Source organism: Hypanus sabinus, chromosome 19, assembly GCF_030144855.1.
Source record: "Hypanus sabinus isolate sHypSab1 chromosome 19, sHypSab1.hap1, whole genome shotgun sequence".
Classification (NCBI taxonomy): domain Eukaryota; kingdom Metazoa; phylum Chordata; class Chondrichthyes; order Myliobatiformes; family Dasyatidae; genus Hypanus; species Hypanus sabinus.
Genome location: NC_082724.1, coordinates 64,748,367 through 64,769,906, shown reverse-complemented (window position 1 = coordinate 64,769,906; position 21,540 = coordinate 64,748,367). Strand labels below are relative to the sequence as shown.

Below are 21,540 nucleotides of genomic sequence, written 5' to 3'. Positions count from 1 at the left end.
TGGCGGTGTGAGTCCTGGTGGTGTGAGTCCTGGTGGTGTGAGTCCTGGTGGTGTGAGTCCTGGTGGTGTGAGTCCTGGACATGTGAGTCCTGGTGGTGTGAGACCTGGTGGTGTGAGTCCTGGTGGTGTGAGACCTGGTGGTGTGAGTCCTGGTGCTGTGAGTCCTGGTGGTGTGAGACCTGGTGGTGTGAGTCCTGGTGGTCTGTGTACCTGGTGGTGTGAGACCTGGTGGTGTGAGTCCTGGAGGTGTGAGTCCTGGCGGTGTGAGACCTGGTGGTCTGTGTACCTGGAGGTGTGAGTCTTGGTGGTGTGAGTCCTGGTGGTGTGAGTCCTGGTGGTGTGAGTCCTGGACATGTGAGTCCTGGTGGTGTGAGACCTGGTGCTGTGAGACCTGGTGGTGTGAGTCCTGGTGGTGTGAGTCCTGGTGGTGTGAGTCCTGGTGGTGTGAGTCCTGGTGATGTGTGTACCTGGTGATGAGAGTCCTGGTGGTGTGAGTCCTGGTGGTGTGAGTCCTGGTGGTGTGAGTCCTGGTGGTGTGAGTCCTGGTGGTGTGTCCTGGTGGTGTGAGTCCTGGTGGTGTGAGTCCTGGAGGTGTGAGTCCTGGTGGTGTGAGACCTGGTGGTCTGTGTACCTGGAGGTGTGAGTCTTGGTGGTGTGAGTCCTGGTGGTCTGTGTACCTGGTGGTGTGAGTCCTGGTGGTGTGAGTCCTGGCGGTGTGAGTCCTGGCGGTGTGAGTCCTGGCGGTGTGAGTTCTGGAGGTGTGAGTCCTGGTGGTGTGAGTCCTGGTGGTGTGAGACCTGGTGGTGTGAGTCCTGGCGGTGTGAGTCCTGGCGGTGTGAGTCCTGGCGGTGTGAGTCCTGGCGGTGTGAGTCCTGGCGGTGTGAGTCCTGGCGGTGTGTGTCCTGGCGGTGTGAGTCCTGGTGGTGTGAGTCCTGGACATGTGAGTCCTGGACATGTGAGTCCTGGTGGTGTGAGTCCTGGTGGTGTGAGTCCTGGTGGTGTGAGTCCTGGACATGTGAGTCCTGGTGGTGTGAGACCTGGTGGTGTGAGTCCTGGTGCTGTGAGACCTGGTGGTGTGAGTCCTGGTGGTGTGAGACCTGGTGGTGTGAGTCCTGGTGCTGTGAGACCTGGTGGTGTGAGTCCTGGTGGTGTGAGACCTGGTGGTCTGTGTACCTGGTGGTGTGAGACCTGGTGGTGTGAGACCTGGTGGTGTGAGTCCTGGAGGTGTGAGTCCTGGTGGTGTGAGTCCTGGTGATGTGTGTACCTGGTGATGAGAGTCCTGGTGGTGTGAGACCTGGTGGTGTGAGTCCTGGAGGTGTGAGTCCTGGTGGTGTGAGTCCTGGTGGTGTGAGTCCTGGTGGTGTGAGTCATGGTGGTGTGAGACCTGGTGGTGTGAGTCATGGTGGTGTGAGTCATGGTGGTGTGAGTCCTGGTGGTGTGATTCCTGGTGGTGTGAGTCCTGGAGGTGTGAGTCCTGGTGGTGTGAGTCCTGGTGGTGTGAGTCCTGGTGGTGTGTCCTGGTGGTGTGAGTCCTGGTGGTGTGAGTCCTGGTGGTGTGTCCTGGTGGTGTGAGTCCTGGTGGTGTGAGTCCTGGAGGTGTGAGTCCTGGTGGTGTGAGTCCTGGTGGTGTGAGTCCTGGTGGTGTGAGTCCTGGTGGTGTGAGTCCTGGTGGTGTGTCCTGGTGGTGTGAGTCCTGGTGGTGTGAGTCCTGGAGGTGTGAGTCCTGGTGGTGTGAGTCCTGGTGGTGTGAGTCCTGGAGGTGTGAGTCCTGGTGGTGTGAGTCCTGGCGGTGTGTGTCCTGGCGGTGTGAGTCCTGGTGGTGTGAGTCCTGGTGGTGTGAGTCCTGGTGGTGTGAGTCCTGGACATGTGAGTCCTGGTGGTGTGAGACCTGGTGGTGTGAGTCCTGGTGGTGTGAGACCTGGTGGTGTGAGTCCTGGTGCTGTGAGTCCTGGTGGTGTGAGACCTGGTGGTGTGAGTCCTGGTGGTCTGTGTACCTGGTGGTGTGAGACCTGGTGGTGTGAGTCCTGGAGGTGTGAGTCCTGGCGGTGTGAGACCTGGTGGTCTGTGTACCTGGAGGTGTGAGTCTTGGTGGTGTGAGTCCTGGTGGTGTGAGTCCTGGTGGTGTGAGTCCTGGACATGTGAGTCCTGGTGGTGTGAGACCTGGTGCTGTGAGACCTGGTGGTGTGAGTCCTGGTGGTGTGAGTCCTGGTGGTGTGAGTCCTGGACGTGTGTGTACCTGGTGGTGTGAGTCCTGGTGGTGTGATTCCTGGTGGTGTGAGACCTGGTGGTGTGAGACCTGGTGGTGTGAGTCCTGGTTTTATGTGTCCTGGTGGTGTGAGTCCTGGTGGTGTGTGTACCTGGTGGTGTGAGACCTGGTGGTGTGAGTCCTGGTGGTGTGAGTCCTGGTGGTGTGAGTCCTGGTGGTGTGAGTCCTGGTGGTGTGATTCCTGGTGGTGTGAGTCCTGGCGGTGTGAGACATGGTGGTGTGAGTCCTGGTTTTATGTGTCCTGGTGGTGTAAGTCCTGGTGGTGTGAGACCTGGTGGTGTAAGTCCTGGTGGTGTGAGTCCTGGTTTTATGTGTCCTGGTGGTGTGAGTCCTGGTGGTGTGAGACCTGGTGGTGTGAGTCCTGGAGGTGTGAGACCTGGTGGTGTGAGTCCTGGTGGTGTGAGTCCTGGTGGTGTGAGTCCTGGTGGTGTGAGTCCTGGAGGTGTGAGTCCTGGTGGTGTGAGACCTGGTGGTGTGAGACCTGGTGGTCTGTGTACCTGGTGGTGTGAGACCTGGTGGTGTGAGACCTGGTGATGTGAGTCCTGGAGGTGTGAGACCTGGTGGTGTGAGTCCTGGAGGTGTGAGTCCTGGAGGTGTGAGTCCTGGTGGTGTGAGTCCTGGTGGTGTGAGACCTGGTGGTGTGAGACCTGGTGATGTGAGTCCTGGTGGTGTGAGTCCTGGTGGTGTGAGTCCTGGACATGTGAGTCCTGGTGGTGTGAGTCCTGGTGGTGTGAGTCCTGGAGGTGTGATTCCTGGTGGTGTGAGTCCTGGACGTGTGAGACCTGGTGCTGTGAGACCTGGTGGTGTGAGTCCTGGTGGTGTGAGTCCTGGTGGTGTGAGTCCTGGTGGTGTGAGTCCTGGACGTGTGTGTACCTGGTGGTGTGAGTCCTGGTGGTGTGATTCCTGGTGGTGTGAGACCTGGTGGTGTGAGACCTGGTGGTGTGAGTCCTGGTTTTATGTGTCCTGGTGGTGTGAGTCCTGGTGGTGTGTGTACCTGGTGGTGTGAGACCTGGTGGTGTGAGTCCTGGTGGTGTGAGTCCTGGTGGTGTGAGTCCTGGCGGTGTGAGTCCTGGCGGTGTGATTCCTGGCGGTGTGAGTCCTGGCGGTGTGAGTCCTGGTGGTGTGAGACATGGTGGTGTGAGTCCTGGTTTTATGTGTCCTGGTGGTGTAAGTCCTGGTGGTGTGAGACCTGGTGGTGTAAGTCCTGGTGGTGTGAGTCCTGGTTTTATGTGTCCTGGTGGTGTGAGTCCTGGTGGTGTGAGACCTGGTGGTGTGAGTCCTGGAGGTGTGAGACCTGGTGGTGTGAGACCTGGTGATGTGAGTCCTGGAGGTGTGAGTCCTGGTGGTGTGAGACCTGGTGGTGTGAGACCTGGTGGTCCGTGTACCTGGTGGTGTGAGTCCTGGTGGTGTGAGTCCTGGTGGTGTGAGACCTGGTGGTGTGAGACCTGGTGGTCTGTGTACCTGGTGGTGTGAGTCCTGGTGGTGTGAGTCCTGGTGGTGTGAGACCTGGTGGTGTGAGACCTGGTGATGTGAGTCCTGGAGGTGTGAGACCTGGTGGTGTGAGTCCTGGAGGTGTGAGTCCTGGTGGTGTGAGTCCTGGTGGTGTGAGTCCTGGTGGTGTGAGACCTGGTGGTGTGAGACCTGGTGGTGTGAGACCTGGTGATGTGAGTCCTGGAGGTGTGAGACCTGGTGGTGTGAGTCCTGGTGGTGTGAGACCTGGTGGTGTGAGACCTGGTGGTGTGAGACCTGGTGATGTGAGTCCTGGAGGTGTGAGACCTGGTGGTGTGAGTCCTGGAGGTGTGAGTCCTGGTGGTGTGAGACCTGGTGGTGTGAGACCTGGTGATGTGAGTCCTGGAGGTGTGAGACCTGGTGGTGTGAGTACTGGAGGTGTGAGCCCTGGTGGTGTGAGTCCTGGTGGTGTGAGTCCTGGTGGTGTGAGTCCTGGTGGTGTGAGACCTGGTGGTGTGAGACCTGGTGGTGTGAGTCTTGGTGGTGTGAGTCCTGGTGGTGTGAGACCTGGTGGTGTGAGTCCTGGTGGTGTGAGTCCTGGTGGTGTGAGTCCTGGTGGTGTGAGTCCTGGAGGTGTGAGTCCTGGTGGTGTGAGACCTGGTGGTCTGTGTACCTGGAGGTGTGAGTCCTGGTGGTGTGAGTCCTGGAGGTGTGAGTCCTGGAGGTGTGAGTCCTGGTGGTGTGAGACATGGTGGTGTGAGTCCTGGTGGTGTGTGTCCTGGTGGTGTGTGTCCTGGTGGTTTGTGTCCTGGCGGTGTGATTCCTGGTGGTGTGAGACTTGGTGGTGTGAGACATGGTGGTGTGAGTCCTGGAGGTGTGAGTCCTGGCGGTGTGTGTCCTGGCGGTGTGAGTCCTGGCGGTGTGAGTCCTGGTGGTGTGAGACATGGTGTTGTGAGTCCTGGTGGTGTGAGTCCTGGTGGTGTGAGTCCTGGACATGTGAGTCCTGGTGGTGTGAGACCTGGTGTTGTGAGTCCTGGTGGTGTGAGTCCTGGACATGTGAGTCCTGGTGGTGTGAGACCTGGTGGTGTAAGTCCTGGTGGTGTGAGTCCTGGTTTTATGTGTCCTGGTGGTGTGAGTCCTGGTGGTGTGAGACCTGGTGGTGTGAGTCCTGGTGGTGTGAGTCCTGGTGGTGTGAGACCTGGTGGTGTGAGACCTGGTGATGTGAGTCCTGGTGGTGTGAGTCCTGGTGGTGTGAGTCCTGGTGATGTGAGTCCTGGTGGTGTGAGACCTGGTGGTGTGAGACCTGGTGATGTGAGTCCTGGTGGTGTGAGACCTGGTGGTGTGAGTCCTGGAGGTGTGAGTCCTGGTGGTGTGAGTCCTGGTGGTGTGAGTCCTGGTGGTGTGAGACCTGGTGGTGTGAGACCTGGTGATGTGAGTCCTGGTGGTGTGAGTCCTGGTGGTGTGAGTCCTGGACATGTGAGTCCTGGTGGTGTGAGACCTGGTGGTGTGAGTCCTGGAGGTGTGATTCCTGGTGGTGTGAGTCCTGGACGTGTGAGACCTGGTGCTGTGAGACCTGGTGGTGTGAGTCCTGGTGGTGTGAGTCCTGGTGGTGTGAGTCCTGGTGGTGTGAGTCCTGGACGTGTGTGTACCTGGTGGTGTGAGTCCTGGTGGTGTGATTCCTGGTGGTGTGAGACCTGGTGGTGTGAGACCTGGTGGTGTGAGTCCTGGTTTTATGTGTCCTGGTGGTGTGAGTCCTGGTGGTGTGTGTACCTGGTGGTGTGAGACCTGGTGGTGTGAGTCCTGGTGGTGTGAGTCCTGGTGGTGTGAGTCCTGGTGGTGTGAGTCCTGGTGGTGTGATTCCTGGTGGTGTGAGTCCTGGCGGTGTGAGACATGGTGGTGTGAGTCCTGGTTTTATGTGTCCTGGTGGTGTAAGTCCTGGTGGTGTGAGACCTGGTGGTGTAAGTCCTGGTGGTGTGAGTCCTGGTTTTATGTGTCCTGGTGGTGTGAGTCCTGGTGGTGTGAGACCTGGTGGTGTGAGTCCTGGAGGTGTGAGACCTGGTGGTGTGAGACCTGGTGATGTGAGTCCTGGAGGTGTGAGTCCTGGAGGTGTGAGTCCTGGTGGTGTGAGACCTGGTGGTGTGAGACCTGGTGGTCTGTGTACCTGGTGGTGTGAGTCCTGGTGGTGTGAGTCCTGGTGGTGTGAGACCTGGTGATGTGAGTCCTGGAGGTGTGAGACCTGGTGGTGTGAGACCTGGAGGTGTGAGTCCTGGTGGTGTGAGTCCTGGTGGTGTGAGTCCTGGTGGTGTGAGACCTGGTGGTGTGAGACCTGGTGGTGTGAGTCCTGGAGGTGTGAGACCTGGTGGTGTGAGTCCTGGAGGTGTGAGTCCTGGTGGTGTGAGACCTGGTGGTGTGAGACCTGGTGATGTGAGTCCTGGAGGTGTGAGACCTGGTGGTGTGAGTCCTGGAGGTGTGAGCCCTGGTGGTGTGAGTCCTGGTGGTGTGAGACCTGGTGGTGTGAGACCTGGTGGTGTGAGACCTGGTGATGTGAGTCCTGGAGGTGTGAGACCTGGTGGTGTGAGTCCTGGAGGTGTGAGTCCTGGTGGTGTGAGACCTGGTGGTGTGAGACCTGGTGATGTGAGTCCTGGAGGTGTGAGACCTGGTGGTGTGAGTACTGGAGGTGTGAGCCCTGGTGGTGTGAGTCCTGGTGGTGTGAGTCCTGGTGGTGTGAGACCTGGTGGTGTGAGACCTGGTGGTGTGAGTCTTGGTGGTGTGAGTCCTGGTGGTGTGAGACCTGGTGGTGTGAGTCCTGGTGGTGTGAGTCCTGGTGGTGTGAGTCCTGGTGGTGTGAGTCCTGGAGGTGTGAGTCCTGGTGGTGTGAGACCTGGTGGTCTGTGTACCTGGAGGTGTGAGTCCTGGTGGTGTGAGTCCTGGAGGTGTGAGTCCTGGAGGTGTGAGTCCTGGTGGTGTGAGACATGGTGGTGTGAGTCCTGGTGGTGTGTGTCCTGGTGGTGTGTGTCCTGGTGGTGTGTGTCCTGGCGGTGTGATTCCTGGTGGTGTGAGACCTGGTGGTGTGAGACATGGTGGTGTGAGTCCTGGAGGTGTGAGTCCTGGCGGTGTGTGTCCTGGCGGTGTGAGTCCTGGCGGTGTGAGTCCTGGTGGTGTGAGACATGGTGTTGTGAGTCCTGGTGGTGTGAGTCCTGGTGGTGTGAGTCCTGGACATGTGAGTCCTGGTGGTGTGAGACCTGGTGTTGTGAGTCCTGGTGGTGTGAGTCCTGGACATGTGAGTCCTGGTGGTGTGAGACCTGGTGGTGTAAGTCCTGGTGGTGTGAGTCCTGGTTTTATGTGTCCTGGTGGTGTGAGTCCTGGTGGTGTGAGACCTGGTGGTGTGAGTCCTGGAGGTGTGAGACCTGGTGGTGTGAGTCCTGGTGGTGTGAGTCCTGGTGGTGTGAGTCCTGGTGGTGTGAGTCCTGGAGGTGTGAGTCCTGGTGGTGTGAGACCTGGTGGTGTGAGACCTGGTGGTCTGTGTACCTGGTGGTGTGAGTCCTGGTGGTGTGAGTCCTGGTGGTGTGAGTCCTGGTGGTGTGAGACCTGGTGGTGTGAGACCTGGTGATGTGAGTCCTGGAGGTGTGAGACCTGGTGGTGTGAGTCCTGGAGGTGTGAGTCCTGGTGGTGTGAGTCCTGGTGGTGTGAGTCCTGGTGGTGTGAGACCTGGTGGTGTGAGACCTGGTGATGTGAGTCCTGGTGGTGTGAGTCCTGGTGGTGTGAGTCCTGGACATGTGAGTCCTGGTGGTGTGAGACCTGGTGGTGTGAGTCCTGGAGGTGTGATTCCTGGTGGTGTGAGTCCTGGACGTGTGAGACCTGGTGCTGTGAGACCTGGTGGTGTGAGTCCTGGTGGTGTGAGTCCTGGTGGTGTGAGTCCTGGTGGTGTGAGTCCTGGACGTGTGTGTACCTGGTGGTGTGAGTCCTGGTGGTGTGATTCCTGGTGGTGTGAGACCTGGTGGTGTGAGACCTGGTGGTGTGAGTCCTGGTTTTATGTGTCCTGGTGGTGTGAGTCCTGGTGGTGTGTGTACCTGGTGGTGTGAGACCTGGTGGTGTGAGTCCTGGTGGTGTGAGTCCTGGTGGTGTGAGTCCTGGTGGTGTGAGTCCTGGTGGTGTGATTCCTGGTGGTGTGAGTCCTGGCGGTGTGAGACATGGTGGTGTGAGTCCTGGTTTTATGTGTCCTGGTGGTGTAAGTCCTGGTGGTGTGAGACCTGGTGGTGTAAGTCCTGGTGGTGTGAGTCCTGGTTTTATGTGTCCTGGTGGTGTGAGTCCTGGTGGTGTGAGACCTGGTGGTGTGAGTCCTGGAGGTGTGAGACCTGGTGGTGTGAGACCTGGTGATGTGAGTCCTGGAGGTGTGAGTCCTGGAGGTGTGAGTCCTGGTGGTGTGAGACCTGGTGGTGTGAGACCTGGTGGTCTGTGTACCTGGTGGTGTGAGTCCTGGTGGTGTGAGACCTGGTGGTGTGAGACCTGGTGGTGTGAGACCTGGTGGTCTGTGTACCTGGTGGTGTGAGACCTGGTGGTCTGTGTACCTGGTGGTGTGAGACCTGGTGGTGTGAGACCTGGTGGTGTGAGACCTGGTGGTCTGTGTACCTGGTGGTGTGAGACCTGGAGGTGTGAGCCCTGGTGGTGTGAGACCTGGTGGTGTGAGACCTGGTGGTGTGAGACCTGGTGGTCTGTGTACCTGGTGGTGTGAGTCCTGGTGGTGTGAGTCCTGGTGGTGTGAGACCTGGAGGTGTGAGACCTGGTGGTGTGAGTCCTGGAGGTGTGAGCCCTGGTGGTGTGAGTCCTGGTGGTGTGAGTCCTGGTGGTGTGAGACCTGGTGGTGTGAGACCTGGTGATGTGAGTCCTGGAGGTGTGAGACCTGGTGGTGTGAGTCCTGGAGGTGTGAGTCCTGGTGGTGTGAGACCTGGTGGTGTGAGACCTGGTGATGTGAGTCCTGGAGGTGTGAGACCTGGTGGTGTGAGTCCTGGAGGTGTGAGCCCTGGTGGTGTGAGTCCTGGTGGTGTGAGACCTGGTGGTGTGAGACCTGGTGGTGTGAGACCTGGTGATGTGAGTCCTGGAGGTGTGAGACCTGGTGGTGTGAGTCCTGGAGGTGTGAGTCCTGGTGGTGTGAGACCTGGTGGTGTGAGACCTGGTGATGTGAGTCCTGGAGGTGTGAGACCTGGTGGTGTGAGCCCTGGTGGTGTGAGTCCTGGTGGTGTGAGTCCTGGTGGTGTGAGACCTGGTGGTGTGAGACCTGGTGGTGTGAGTCTTGGTGGTGTGAGTCCTGGTGGTGTGAGACCTGGTGGTGTGAGTCCTGGTGGTGTGAGTCCTGGTGGTGTGAGTCCTGGTGGTGTGAGTCCTGGAGGTGTGAGTCCTGGTGGTGTGAGACCTGGTGGTCTGTGTACCTGGAGGTGTGAGTCCTGGTGGTGTGAGTCCTGGAGGTGTGAGTCCTGGAGGTGTGAGTCCTGGTGGTGTGAGACATGGTGGTGTGAGTCCTGGTGGTGTGTGTCCTGGTGGTGTGTGTCCTGGTGGTGTGTGTCCTGGCGGTGTGATTCCTGGTGGTGTGAGACCTGGTGGTGTGAGACATGGTGGTGTGAGTCCTGGAGGTGTGAGTCCTGGCGGTGTGTGTCCTGGCGGTGTGAGTCCTGGCGGTGTGAGTCCTGGTGGTGTGAGACATGGTGTTGTGAGTCCTGGTGGTGTGAGTCCTGGTGGTGTGAGTCCTGGACATGTGAGTCCTGGTGGTGTGAGACCTGGTGTTGTGAGTCCTGGTGGTGTGAGTCCTGGACATGTGAGTCCTGGTGGTGTGAGACCTGGTGGTGTAAGTCCTGGTGGTGTGAGTCCTGGTTTTATGTGTCCTGGTGGTGTGAGTCCTGGTGGTGTGAGACCTGGTGGTGTGAGTCCTGGTGATGTGAGTCCTGGAGGTGTGAGACCTGGTGGTGTGAGTCCTGGTGGTGTGAGACCTGGTGGTGTGAGACCTGGTGGTGTGAGACCTGGTGATGTGAGTCCTGGAGGTGTGAGACCTGGTGGTGTGAGTCCTGGAGGTGTGAGTCCTGGTGGTGTGAGACCTGGTGGTGTGAGACCTGGTGGTGTGAGTCCTGGAGGTGTGAGACCTGGTGGTGTGAGTACTGGAGGTGTGAGCCCTGGTGGTGTGAGTCCTGGTGGTGTGAGTCCTGGTGGTGTGTGTCCTGGCGGTGTGATTCCTGGTGGTGTGAGACCTGGTGGTGTGAGACATGGTGGTGTGAGTCCTGGAGGTGTGAGTCCTGGCGGTGTGTGTCCTGGCGGTGTGAGTCCTGGCGGTGTGAGTCCTGGTGGTGTGAGACATGGTGTTGTGAGTCCTGGTGGTGTGAGTCCTGGTGGTGTGAGTCCTGGACATGTGAGTCCTGGTGGTGTGAGACCTGGTGTTGTGAGTCCTGGTGGTGTGAGTCCTGGACATGTGAGTCCTGGTGGTGTGAGACCTGGTGGTGTAAGTCCTGGTGGTGTGAGTCCTGGTTTTATGTGTCCTGGTGGTGTGAGTCCTGGTGGTGTGAGACCTGGTGGTGTGAGTCCTGGTGATGTGAGTCCTGGTGGTGTGATTCCTGGTGGTGTGAGTCCTGGTGGTGTGAGTCCTTGTGGTGTGAGTCCTGGTGGTGTGAGTCCTGGTGGTGTGAGTCCTGGTGGTGTGAGACCTGGTGGTGTGAGACCTGGTGGTGTGAGTCCTGGTGGTGTGAGACCTGGTGGTGTGAGACCTGGCGGTGTGAGACCTGGTGGTGTGTGTCCTGGTGGTGTGAGACCTGGTGGTGTGAGACCTGGTGGTGTGTGTCCTGGTGGTGTGAGACCTGGTGGTGTGAGTCCTGGTGGTGTGTGTCCTGGTGGTGTGAGACCTGGTGGTGTGAGTCCTGGTGGTGTGTGTCCTGGCGGTGTGAGTCCTGGTGGTGTGAGTCCTGGTGGTGTGAGTCCTGGTGGTGTGAGTCCTGGTGGTGTGAGACCTGGTGGTGTGTGTCCTGGCGGTGTGAGTCCTGGTGGTGTGAGTCCTGGTGGTGTGAGTCCTGGTGGTGTGAGTCCTGGTGGTGTGAGACCTGGTGGTGTGTGTCCTGGTGGTGTGAGACCTGGTGGTGTGAGACCTGGCGGTGTGAGACCTGGTGGTGTGTGTCCTGGTGGTGTGAGTCCTGGTGGTGTGAGACATGGTGTTGTGAGTCCTGGTGGTGTGAGACCTGGCGGTGTGAGACCTGGTGGTGTGAGTCCTGGTGGTGTGAGACCTGGTGGTGTGAGTCCTGGTGGTCTGTGTACCTGGTGGTGTGAGTCCTGGTGGTGTGAGTCCTGGTGGTGTGAGACCTGGCGGTGTGAGTCCTGGTGGTGTGAGTCCTGGTGGTGTGAGACCTGGTGGTGTGAGACCTGGCGGTGTGAGACCTGGCGGTGTGAGACCTGGTGGTGTGTGTCCTGGTGGTGTGAGACATGGTGGTGTGAGACCTGGTGGTGTGAGTCCTGGTTTTATGTGTCCTGGTGGTGTAAGTCCTGGTGGTGTGAGACCTGGTGGTGTAAGTCCTGGTGGTGTGAGTCCTGGTTTTATGTGTCCTGGTGGTGTGAGACCTGGTGGTGTGAGTCCTGGTGGTGTGAGACATGGTGGTGTGTGTCCTGGTGGTGTGTGTACTGGTGGTGTGAGTCCTGGTGGTGTGAGTCCTGGTGATGAGAGTCCTGGTGGTGTGAGACCTGGTGGTGTGAGTCCTGGAGGTGTGAGTCCTGGTGGTGTGTGTCCTGGTGGTGTGTGTACCTGGTGGTGTGAGACCTGGTGGTGTGAGACCTGGTGGTGTGAGTCCTGGTGGTGTGAGTCCTGGTGGTGTGAGACCTGGTGGTGTGAGTCCTGGTGGTGTGAGTTCTGGTGGTGTGAGTCCTGGTTTTATGTGTCCTGGTGGTGTGAGTCCTGGCGGTGTAAGTCCTGCTGGCTTGCCAGCACCTTTGGTTGGAAAGCATGATGTCAATGATTCCACATATAGCACAGAAACAAGCCTTTTGTCCTTTCCCCCCACCCAAATCTGTGCCAACCACTCATTTACACTAATGCTATATTATTCCCATCTTTTATTCTCCCTACATTGCCATCAAGTCCCTCTCCAGAGTCTACCTCTTACCCCAAACTAGGGGAGATTTCTAGCAGCCAGTTAACATGCAATGGGAGAAACCCATACATTGGGAGAGCGTGGAAACTCTGCATGGACAGCACTGGAGGTCAGGATTAAAACCAGGCTACTGTTCCTGTATAGCAGCAGCTCTGCACCTGCACCACTGAAAACATCTTCTTTTAAAGGTGAGACGATTCAAAATGTAGAAGTGCATGGAGATCCATCTTTAATATATTAAGGAATAGGAAGAGTTGAGTTCAGATGTAGGCTAGGGTGAAAGTAATTAGAAGATGGGGATTAACCATACGGGATATAACCTAGACTCTATTTTAAAATCCTCTTTTCTACCTTTACTGTATTTAGTTTTCCATAAACGTCAATAGCGTCTTTCCAAGAGCGACAGGGAGAGGAACAGATCAAGAGCTAGGTTTTGGGAAGCTGCGAAATGCCATGGGTGACTTCAACTCCTCTGATGTTGCCTGGTGCCTCCTTAATGTGAAAGGTTGAGGTGGACTGGAATTTATTAGGTGTGTCTAGGAAGAATTCCTGACACAGGATGTAGACAGGCCGATTAGAGGAGAGACCATACTGTAGCTGATGCCAGGTGTTAGGTCTCTCTGTGGGTGAGCATTTTGGAGAGTGACAACTACTTCCTGCCATTTACTATAGCCATGGACAGGGATACCATTTTATACAAAAAATGCACATTTTATTATAGTAAGTATTTACATTTCTCCATATTATTGCTTTGAGTTTTTAAATGGATAGATATTTTACTTTAATACAGACATAACACATTTATAGTTTTATTCTGACATATAGTGTGTATATCTACTTATTTTTACCCTATACAAATATGTATATACATTGTTTATATGTTTGTGTACATTAAAGATACTTTGAATAATATGTGAATCATCTTTTCTCTTTCTCACCATGCTGGTTCAGAATAAGATCTGCATTTGCGAATGGTAGTAGTCCTGGCAGCATTCTGTAAATAGCTGGGCTCCCCAACATATCCACACCTGGATTCTGGTTGGTATCACAATACACTTCAGCTCACGAACCTTGGTTAATGGTTTCTCTGGAAACCTAGCTGCTGATGGGAGTCAGTCACATGTCAGGCCTTGACTACCATATATCATTTGATGCCTTTCTGAGGTTTTTAATATGGAGGCACAGTTTTGATAGCAACATGGAGTCAGGCACAGGAACTAACAAATTTTTTTTTTGCGTTATCCTTCAGGTGGGTGTCGGCTGGTTTGCCTATGGTAATGGTTGAGAAAGCCTGCTTACAATGGGGTGGGGTCACCTGTTAGAAAATCTCAGGGGGTGGTCAAGCAGCATCTGTGGAAGGAAAAGAATCATCAACGTTTTGGACCCTGATGCAGGGGTTTGACCCAAAACACTGACAATTCCTCTCCTCCCATGGATGCAGCTCGATCTGTTGAGTTGCTCCAGCAGATTATGCATTGAGTCATCTTCCTTAAGTGTTACTGGCCATCACTCTGTCCTGCTAGCAGATTGTCAGGCTTCTGAAGGGTACCAGTAGCTAAATATTGACTCTCCATCCAATTTTCTGCTGTACAATCCAACTGTGCATGGTTAACAGCAAAGGAAGACCAGCCTTATCAGTTAGCTCTTTGCCAATGCTTGGCATCATCTCCACAAGTGCACTGTGGGATAATTAGCAGCCTTACCACCAATGCTCAGATTAAACACACATTTAAAAAAGAAAATCACAGCCAGAGCTGTGAATACATTGAGATGTGAGGGTGGGGTAGAGGAGCAGGGAAGCAGTGAGGCATTGGTTTATGAATAAATGAGTGGAAAGTGGAAAGTGAAACTGTATGTTCCAGAGAGCATTTGAAAATCTAAATACACATCTTTATGAAGCCTCTCAGAATAGTCTAGCTGTGACAAAAGGCAGCAGTTATTTTGCAGGGAAAGGATGCAGTCATAGTACCCAAATCTTACACGTCAGGGGGATGTCTGAGGAATTCTTCTGCTAGCGTTAATGGAGGGGAACAAACATGATGCTGAAACACAGCAGCTCAGCTCTCATTCTTCTAAGTAACGCCATTGAACATCCTCACCTATCTCCATGCTCCGACTGAGCTGAGTCAGACAGACACTGGAGACGAGGGAAGGGATCAGAGAATGTTGCAGCGACACTTGCCGGGATAGTCTGGAGCGTAGACATTGTCTTCTGTGCCGTACACAAAGTAACTGTGCTCCTGACTTTTCCATTGGAAGAGCACTTTGGTCACGGGAATCAGTTCAATAGTTTGCCGCTGAAATGAAGGAGAGATGGTATAATTAAATTGCGCTGTATTAGGCATGGTGTAATCCATTCAATCCCAAGTCCACACTGCAGGAAAGGTAGGAAACTTTTCTCTATATTGGAGATAAATAAAACCAGAGAATAAGATGGAAGAGATTTAGAAGGGATGTACTTAGAATGCATTGCTTGAAAGACTGGTTGGAGCCACATCACTGAAAGCCTTTAAGGACTGTTTAGATGACACTTGAATGGATTAGTTAGAGATGGCCAAGGACCAAGTATGAGGATGTGATGAAAGGTGATCCAGAGCAAATCCAGATAGCTCATTGGAAGTCCGGATCAAAGCCCAAAGGCCGATCATAAGTCCAATTGTGGCTTGATGGCGAGAGCTTGGGTCTGTAATCTCTGCAATTCCACTGAGGAAGTTGGGGCCCAATGGCTGCAAATGCATGAGTCCTGTGAGGACAAAGAAGATGACCTGTCTTGGAGTTAGGTGACTGCACGTGCATGGATTGGTGAGTGGGACGGACAAATGGGGCTTGTTTCGATGTTGTTGTGTTCTGTGTCGCTCTGCCGAGTATTGTGGGGACTCTGCGTTGGTGCTGGAATGTGTGGTTTGCGGCCTGGTCCTCACAATCCTCACTTCCTCGATCAGAGTTGAAAGATCTGAATCGACAAAGACATTGCCCTTCAGAGAGGTATGATCCAACTCCCAACGTAGGCTTTGTAAATAAAAATGTCTGTGCCCTTGACCCAAGGTTTTCAACCTTCCCTTAATCCACCCTATTTTTCCTGAAGCCTCTGGACCTGGAGTGCTGCCTCGATGTCACCACCAGGACATCCATTAAAACAGAGTTCAGCAGCTACATACAGCAAAAAATACACCTAGATTCTGTGGAAGTGCATAAGCAATCACTTTGTTAAGTCATTTAATGTTGGTGAACTGTCCCCTTAATTTGCAAGTTAACCAAGAGCATATTATTCTCCCGAGACTGTTCCACAACAGATATTGTCTGGAACAGTGAGAGCCAGTTTATGATGGTGTGGGCAGAAATTGCTGGACAACTAACATTATCTTGGGTGCCATAGTAGCGTGACACTATCCTATCCCAGGGCGTCAGAGTTTGGAGTTCAATTCCCACATCACCTGTATGTTCTTTCCACGTGCACGTGAGCCTGGCCCGGGTGTCCCAGGTTTTGTCCTACAATCCAAAGACGTACCGGTTAGTAGGTTAATTGGTCACTGTAAATTTTCCTGTGATTAGGCTGGGATTAAATCAATGGGTTGATAGACGGTGTGGCTCAGTGGGCTGGAAGGGCCTGTTCTGCACTGTATCTCTAAGTAAAAAAATTCATAGACAGTATCAGAGAAACAGTAAATGCTTGTCCACATTTATGAATGGTATGACTTTACTCCTGAGTGATTGCAAATGTGACCCTCAGATCTGTACCGGGACCTCACATATGGACATGGATGGTGGGTTACCGAGTCTGCAGATGACAAAGACTGGTGGCTTTGTGGGTAGTATAAAAAGTTGCCAAAGCATATAATGGGGTACACACTCAGTGACCACGGTTCACCCTGCTTGTTAATGCAAATATCTCACCAGACAATCATGTGGCAGCAACTCAATGCGTGAGGGCATGCAGACATGGTGAAGAGGTTCAGTTGTTGTTTAGACCAAACATCAGAAAGGGGAAGAAATGTGATCTAAGTGACTTTGACTGTGGGATGATTGTGGTTGGAGTATCTCAGACACTACTCACCTGGAGTTTTCACTCATAACAGTTTCTCGAGTTTACAGAGAATTGTGCAAAAACAATAAAAACATCCAGTGAGTGGCAGCTCTGTGGGCACAAACGCCTTGTTAATGAGAGAGGTCAGAGGAGAATGGTTCGTGCTGATAGGAAGGCAACAGTAACTCAAACCACGTGTTATTGCAGTGGTGTGCAGAAGAGCATCTCTGAATGCACAGCATGTTGATCTTGAAGCGGATGAGCTACAGCAGCAGAAAACCAAAACCACACAGAAATATACCCAGGGATCACTTCATTAGGAACAGGAGGTAAGTGTGAATAGTTGCACTTTGAGATGAAATGTAAGAGGAAATTAGAGTCAATGGTAGTATCCTCAATAGTGTAAATGTGGGTTTATGTCCATTGCTTTCTGAAAGTGGTCAAACAAGTTGATAGAGTGTAAAGTGGTGGCATGCCTGCCTTTAGTAGTCAAAGCACTGAGTTTGCCATGAATCACTGAATCACTGAGTTATGATTCAGGGAGTTATGTAGGCTGTACAAAACTCTCATTTACAGCACATCTAATGCATTCAACTCAGGGTGGTGCATTATGGGAACAATGTAATGGCTTTGGAGAAGGTGCAGAAGTTCACCTGGAAGCTGTCTGAATTCGAGGACATGTGCCATGAAGAGGGGTTAAACCAACTAGGGTTGTCTTCTTCAGTATCAGATCTGAATGAAAATGATAGAGTAGACAGTCAGTATCTTTTTCCCAGGGTGGAAATGTCTAATACCAGAGAGCATAAATTTAAGGTCAGAGAGGATTAAGTTCAAAACAGATGTGCGGGGCAAGTTTTTAATTACACAGAGAGTAGTGGATGCTTGGATTTAGATATGATGGGGGTGTGGTTTAAGAGGCTCTTGGCATGTGAATGTGCAGGGAATGGATGTCTTATGTTCTGTGCAACACTGGCCACATGGCAAAGCTGGAAATTGGACATCACACTAACCACCAATCTGTGGAACAAAGAAGGCAGAGAAAGTCAAACACATCTGTATATACACCTTTACACAGCTGGCCAGATGGAGACTTGGCATGGAGTTATGAATGGGTTGGACTGGAATACAACATGTAGGCTTCCTACCTGGATCCAGTCTCCATGATAGGTAGCAAAGGACTACAAGGCTGGGGAAAGATATCTTTTGGGACTGGTGGGATGGCTGGTTGGGGGCTGGTTATTGAGTAACTTATTGGGCCTGGAAAGATATTTAACTTAAGGATTCAGCCATCTTCACCTGCTGGATTTCTCACCATTTAAATGGAAAAGCAGGGGGGTATATTGAAGTATTTACTAGACCAATCTGTTGATCATCTGTCACCTGTCTCACTCCTATTAAAACCTGAAATGGGCAGGTTTCTGCAGTTTAAATTCCTGTTTAAGATGTTTTGAATTTTAACTTCCAAACTTACCTCAACCCACTCCATTTTAAGAGTTAAAAAAATCGCTCTTTTAATACCAGTTCACTGATTCTGTGTTCACTGTGTTGGTGCGTGGCCAAGTGGTTAAGGCATTTGTCTAGTGATCTGACAATCACTAGTTCGAGCCTTGGCTGAGGCTACGTGTGTGTACTTAAGCAAGGCACTTAACCACACATTGCTCTGCTACAACACCGGTGCCAAGCTGTATGGGTCCTAGTGTCCTTCCCTTGGGCAACATCGGTGGCGTAGAGAGGGGAGACTTGCCCAGGCTTGCACCCTGGAAACTTTCCAACGCACAAATTCATGGCCTATCATGACTAACGGAGGCCTACTACTATTACTACTGATTCCACATTGAGTTCCACACAGCAGATTCATTGCTCATTCCCACCTGTTGGAGGATACACATGGTTCTTCCAAACTTGTCCTGGTGTTCCTGAACTCCACGGTGGGAGATCTGATCAATTAGAGAGTCCGGAAAACCGACTATGGGATAAACCTAAGAGATCAAACCATGGTAAAGGAATATGTATTAGTAATATGTACCAATGCAACTATTGTTCAGTTATACTTTCAATCATCTCTTAAGACTGTAAATATCCCAAGCTGGATAAAGGATATAGATAGTGATTATAGAAAGTGTTATCAAAGCTTTTGCACGGAGTCAAAAGCCCAAATCTCCTAGCTGATGCTTTTCTGTGTTTCAAAGGTCCAGTTAAGGTTGAAGAGAATTATATAGGTTAGATAAATGGGAGAGTCACCTTTTCAGTTAACTAGAACGATACTTTATACATCAACACTCATAACCATTCATGGGCAAGGTGGGTTCTGAAGTGCAATACAAATACTTCTGTTTTCACTCTTGTAGGGAATGTGGTAGGCTTGCTGTGCACAGCAGTTGGACGTCAAGGTAAATTCCAGTAGTCCCTTTCTAAATAGCACTATGAAAGCCAGTGTGCAGGGTTTTGTCACATGTGCCTTGGAGTTCATCCCTGCGGTACACTAGGCTTACCACAAAGAGACATGGTTTATTGAGGAACACCCCAACAACAGCACACACACAAGATGAAAACGTGCAGTGGGACGTTCTGCTCCATGGGCAACTATGTACACATGTGTACAACTATGTACAACTAAGTACACATGGTAATATCACCACGTCACATCACATGATGAAAGAGTTGGTGTTTAATTTAAATACAGTGCTGTACCAATGCCCTAATTATTATACATTGCCAGAAACTTTAGAGTTAATGGTTTTGCTCCGGCTCAGCCAGCTGAGAGGATCTCCAACTGTGCAGCCTCCCTTAGGGTATTAGGACTCTACCCATGGGGCAAGGTGCCTCCAGCTGATCCACAGTCTTAAGGCCCAATAACTACTCAAACCCTCATCAGCTGAGAAACCATTCAGCAAAATCTATTTTGTTGCCTTCTCTAACTGCCCTGAAATGGAGGAATAATGCCAGGGAAATATTCTCCCTGCTTCCATCCTATCAAGCCCTCTTATGAATTTTAAATATTATATTGTAAATATTTCCCAATCTTCTAAAACTTAGAGAACAGAATCCACTCAATCTTTCCTCGTGACAGACCCAGTCTGGCAAAACTTTTCTGCAACCCCTCTATCGCAAGTACATTCATTCTCGGGTAGGTAGTCCGAAACTGTACGCAGTACCCAAGGGGCAGCAAATGTTAAACACAAGAGATTCTGCAGATATTGAAAATCCAGAGGGACACACACAAAATGCTGGAGGAACTCAGCAGGGCAGGCAGCATCCAGGAAGGGGATTAAATAGTTGATGATTAGGGCCAAGACCCTTCATCAGGACTAGAGACAATGAGTCTCTAATTGCTTTTATAATTTATGTTCAAAGACGTATCCCAGCCTCTGAGGGTCTTAGTGATGTACAGGCGAATGTAATCCTCCTGCAGTCACAGAATCATGAGAACAATTGGCTAATCAGGAAAGAATCAGACTATTTAGGACATAACATGTCATTGCAACTCCAGAAAGCATGTGTTCATTAAACAAAGCTGGGTAGCTGCAGGTAAGGAGGTTTATGCTCTGGTCAAAGATTCAAAGTACATTTATTATCAAAGTATGTATGCAGTATACAACCCTGAGATCAAACTATTAGATCTGCAGCCTTGCTCTTCAATTAATCTGACTGGTTCTAGTAGCTGGAGATACAAGAGGCCACAGGTGCCAGAATCTGTAGTAATATACTGTCTGCTGGGAGAACTCAGTGACTCAAGCAGTATCTGAGGAGGGGGAAGGAGTTGTTGACATCTCCAGTCAAAACTCTGCATCAATTTCTTTCTCTCCTCAGGTCTATAAATATGATCAGTACATAATCTTCCTTAATCGCAGCCACCCAGCTTGGGTTTCTGGAGTTGCAGTGTCCTGAAACGGTCTGATTCTTTCTGGAGAAACCAATTGTTCTGATTGTTCTGTGACTGCGGAGTTCATGTTCACCAGGACATCACTCAGGCTGGCATCGAGAGATGGAATACATCTTCCAACATCAATCAGTATCACGGCGAGTCTGCCTCTTCAGTATTGTGTACAGTTTTGGTCTCCTTACCTGGGGAAGGAGTGCTTGCGATGAAAGGGATGCTGCAATGTTCACCAGACATACGACGGGAGATTCTCTGTACTCTGGACTTTAGAAGAATGGGAAATGCTTGCATTGTAATATTTAAAATTTTTTAAGTGGGTTTGATAATGTTGGAAGCAGGGAGGATATTTCTCTGGCAGAGGAGTGCAAAACTACAGGGTTGCTATTTCAGGACAATTAGAAAAAGCAACAAAATAGATTTTGATGGATGGTTACTCAGCTGATGAGGGTGTGCTGCTAATAATACCAAGGTTATGATTGGAGATTCAGATTTATTTATCACATATACATCCAAACATACAGTGACATGCATCACGTGTGTCAACACACGCCACTGGGGGTAGCAGATGTCACCACGCATTCCAGTGCCAACACAGCACACCCACAGTACTCTGCAGAATAACACTGAACACAACAGCAATAAAACAGCAACAGAAAGACTTGTCTGTTCCACCCACACACATACATAGATCTTCACCCCCAGGACACAGTCTTCAGCCTGCATGGACTCGGACCGAAAGGCATTGGGCCTTTGACTTTCCCAGCAGACTTGCAGACTCTAGCTCTGGCCAATGGGCAGACAGCGTCGTGGACCTATGCTGTCTAAGTGTTTAGTCATTTCTTACCGATAAATTGTTACATAAATATAGTCCCTATACTGTCTAAGTGTTAAGCCTTTATGTCCATGAACATTCAGTTTAGTGCTCGAGGGAGGAGTGGGGAACATTGTGATGAGATCTCACTGTAATGTTTTGTAACTCCAAAACATAAAAACTAATTGAAAGAAAAAGATGGGAACCCAGGAGACCAGGTCTTAGTTTTGTTTTTACATAAAACCCAAAATGAACGATTTAAACAAATAAAGAATGCTTACTTAGACAATGTATTTACAATATTACTGAAATATTAAATATGCAACACTCTGCCCTGCTTGGGTATAAACTCCAACTCATCTCAACTGGTAGACGCAGTATACTGTATAATACAACTACTTTATAGACATCTACAGTATAGTAAATTTTAAATTGTCCCATTCAGGCCTAAAGATATAATCACCATGGAGGATTTCTTACTCTTGCGGGATAATATCTTCCCTAACAAGGGTTGGGGGCGGAGGTGAGGTGGTAGTTACTCTGCTTGTACTGATGCTCTTTCAAAAAAAAGAAAGACATTATTGACCCCAGCATCTGCAGTGTATTTTGTGTTTCCAAAAACAAGGAGCCCATTATTGCGATAAAACCCTTTGAGTGTTTATGGTGAGAAACACTTTGGACTCTTCTTTCATTCCCATCTGTAGGTAGGCCTCAGCCAAGTATTGCTGAAGTATTTTCCTCCGGAAAGGTTTGTGGAGATATCCTCTACCCCGGACAGAGGGTTTTGATCTACTTTCATACTGGGTTGATAGTGACCTTAAAACCACCACAGATCCTGACAGACCCATTCTTCTTGGCTACTGGGATCACTGGTGTTGCCCATGGAACCTTGGAAAGAATCCCTTCAGCCTCCATGTGATCTAACTCACGGATGGTATAACGAACCGGACAGGCTTTGTAAAACATGGGTGTGGCATTTTCATTTACTACAATTTT

General features: G+C 51.4%; 1 protein-coding gene across 1 annotated transcript in view; it reads right to left on the bottom strand.

Annotated features, from left to right (window-relative positions):
* Positions 1-12,151: 12,151 nt before the first annotated feature.
* Positions 12,152-21,540, bottom strand: part of LOC132377987 (protein SSUH2 homolog) — a 75,941-nt gene continuing 66,552 nt past the window's right edge. Inside the window, exons 11-12 of the mRNA XM_059944555.1 lie at positions 17,725-17,832; positions 12,152-14,126 (exon numbers count right to left, since the gene is read on the bottom strand). Of these exons, the coding sequence (XP_059800538.1) occupies positions 13,986-14,126; positions 17,725-17,832 (249 nt within the window). The 3' untranslated portion in view covers positions 12,152-13,985. The remainder of the gene's footprint in view (positions 14,127-17,724; positions 17,833-21,540) is intronic.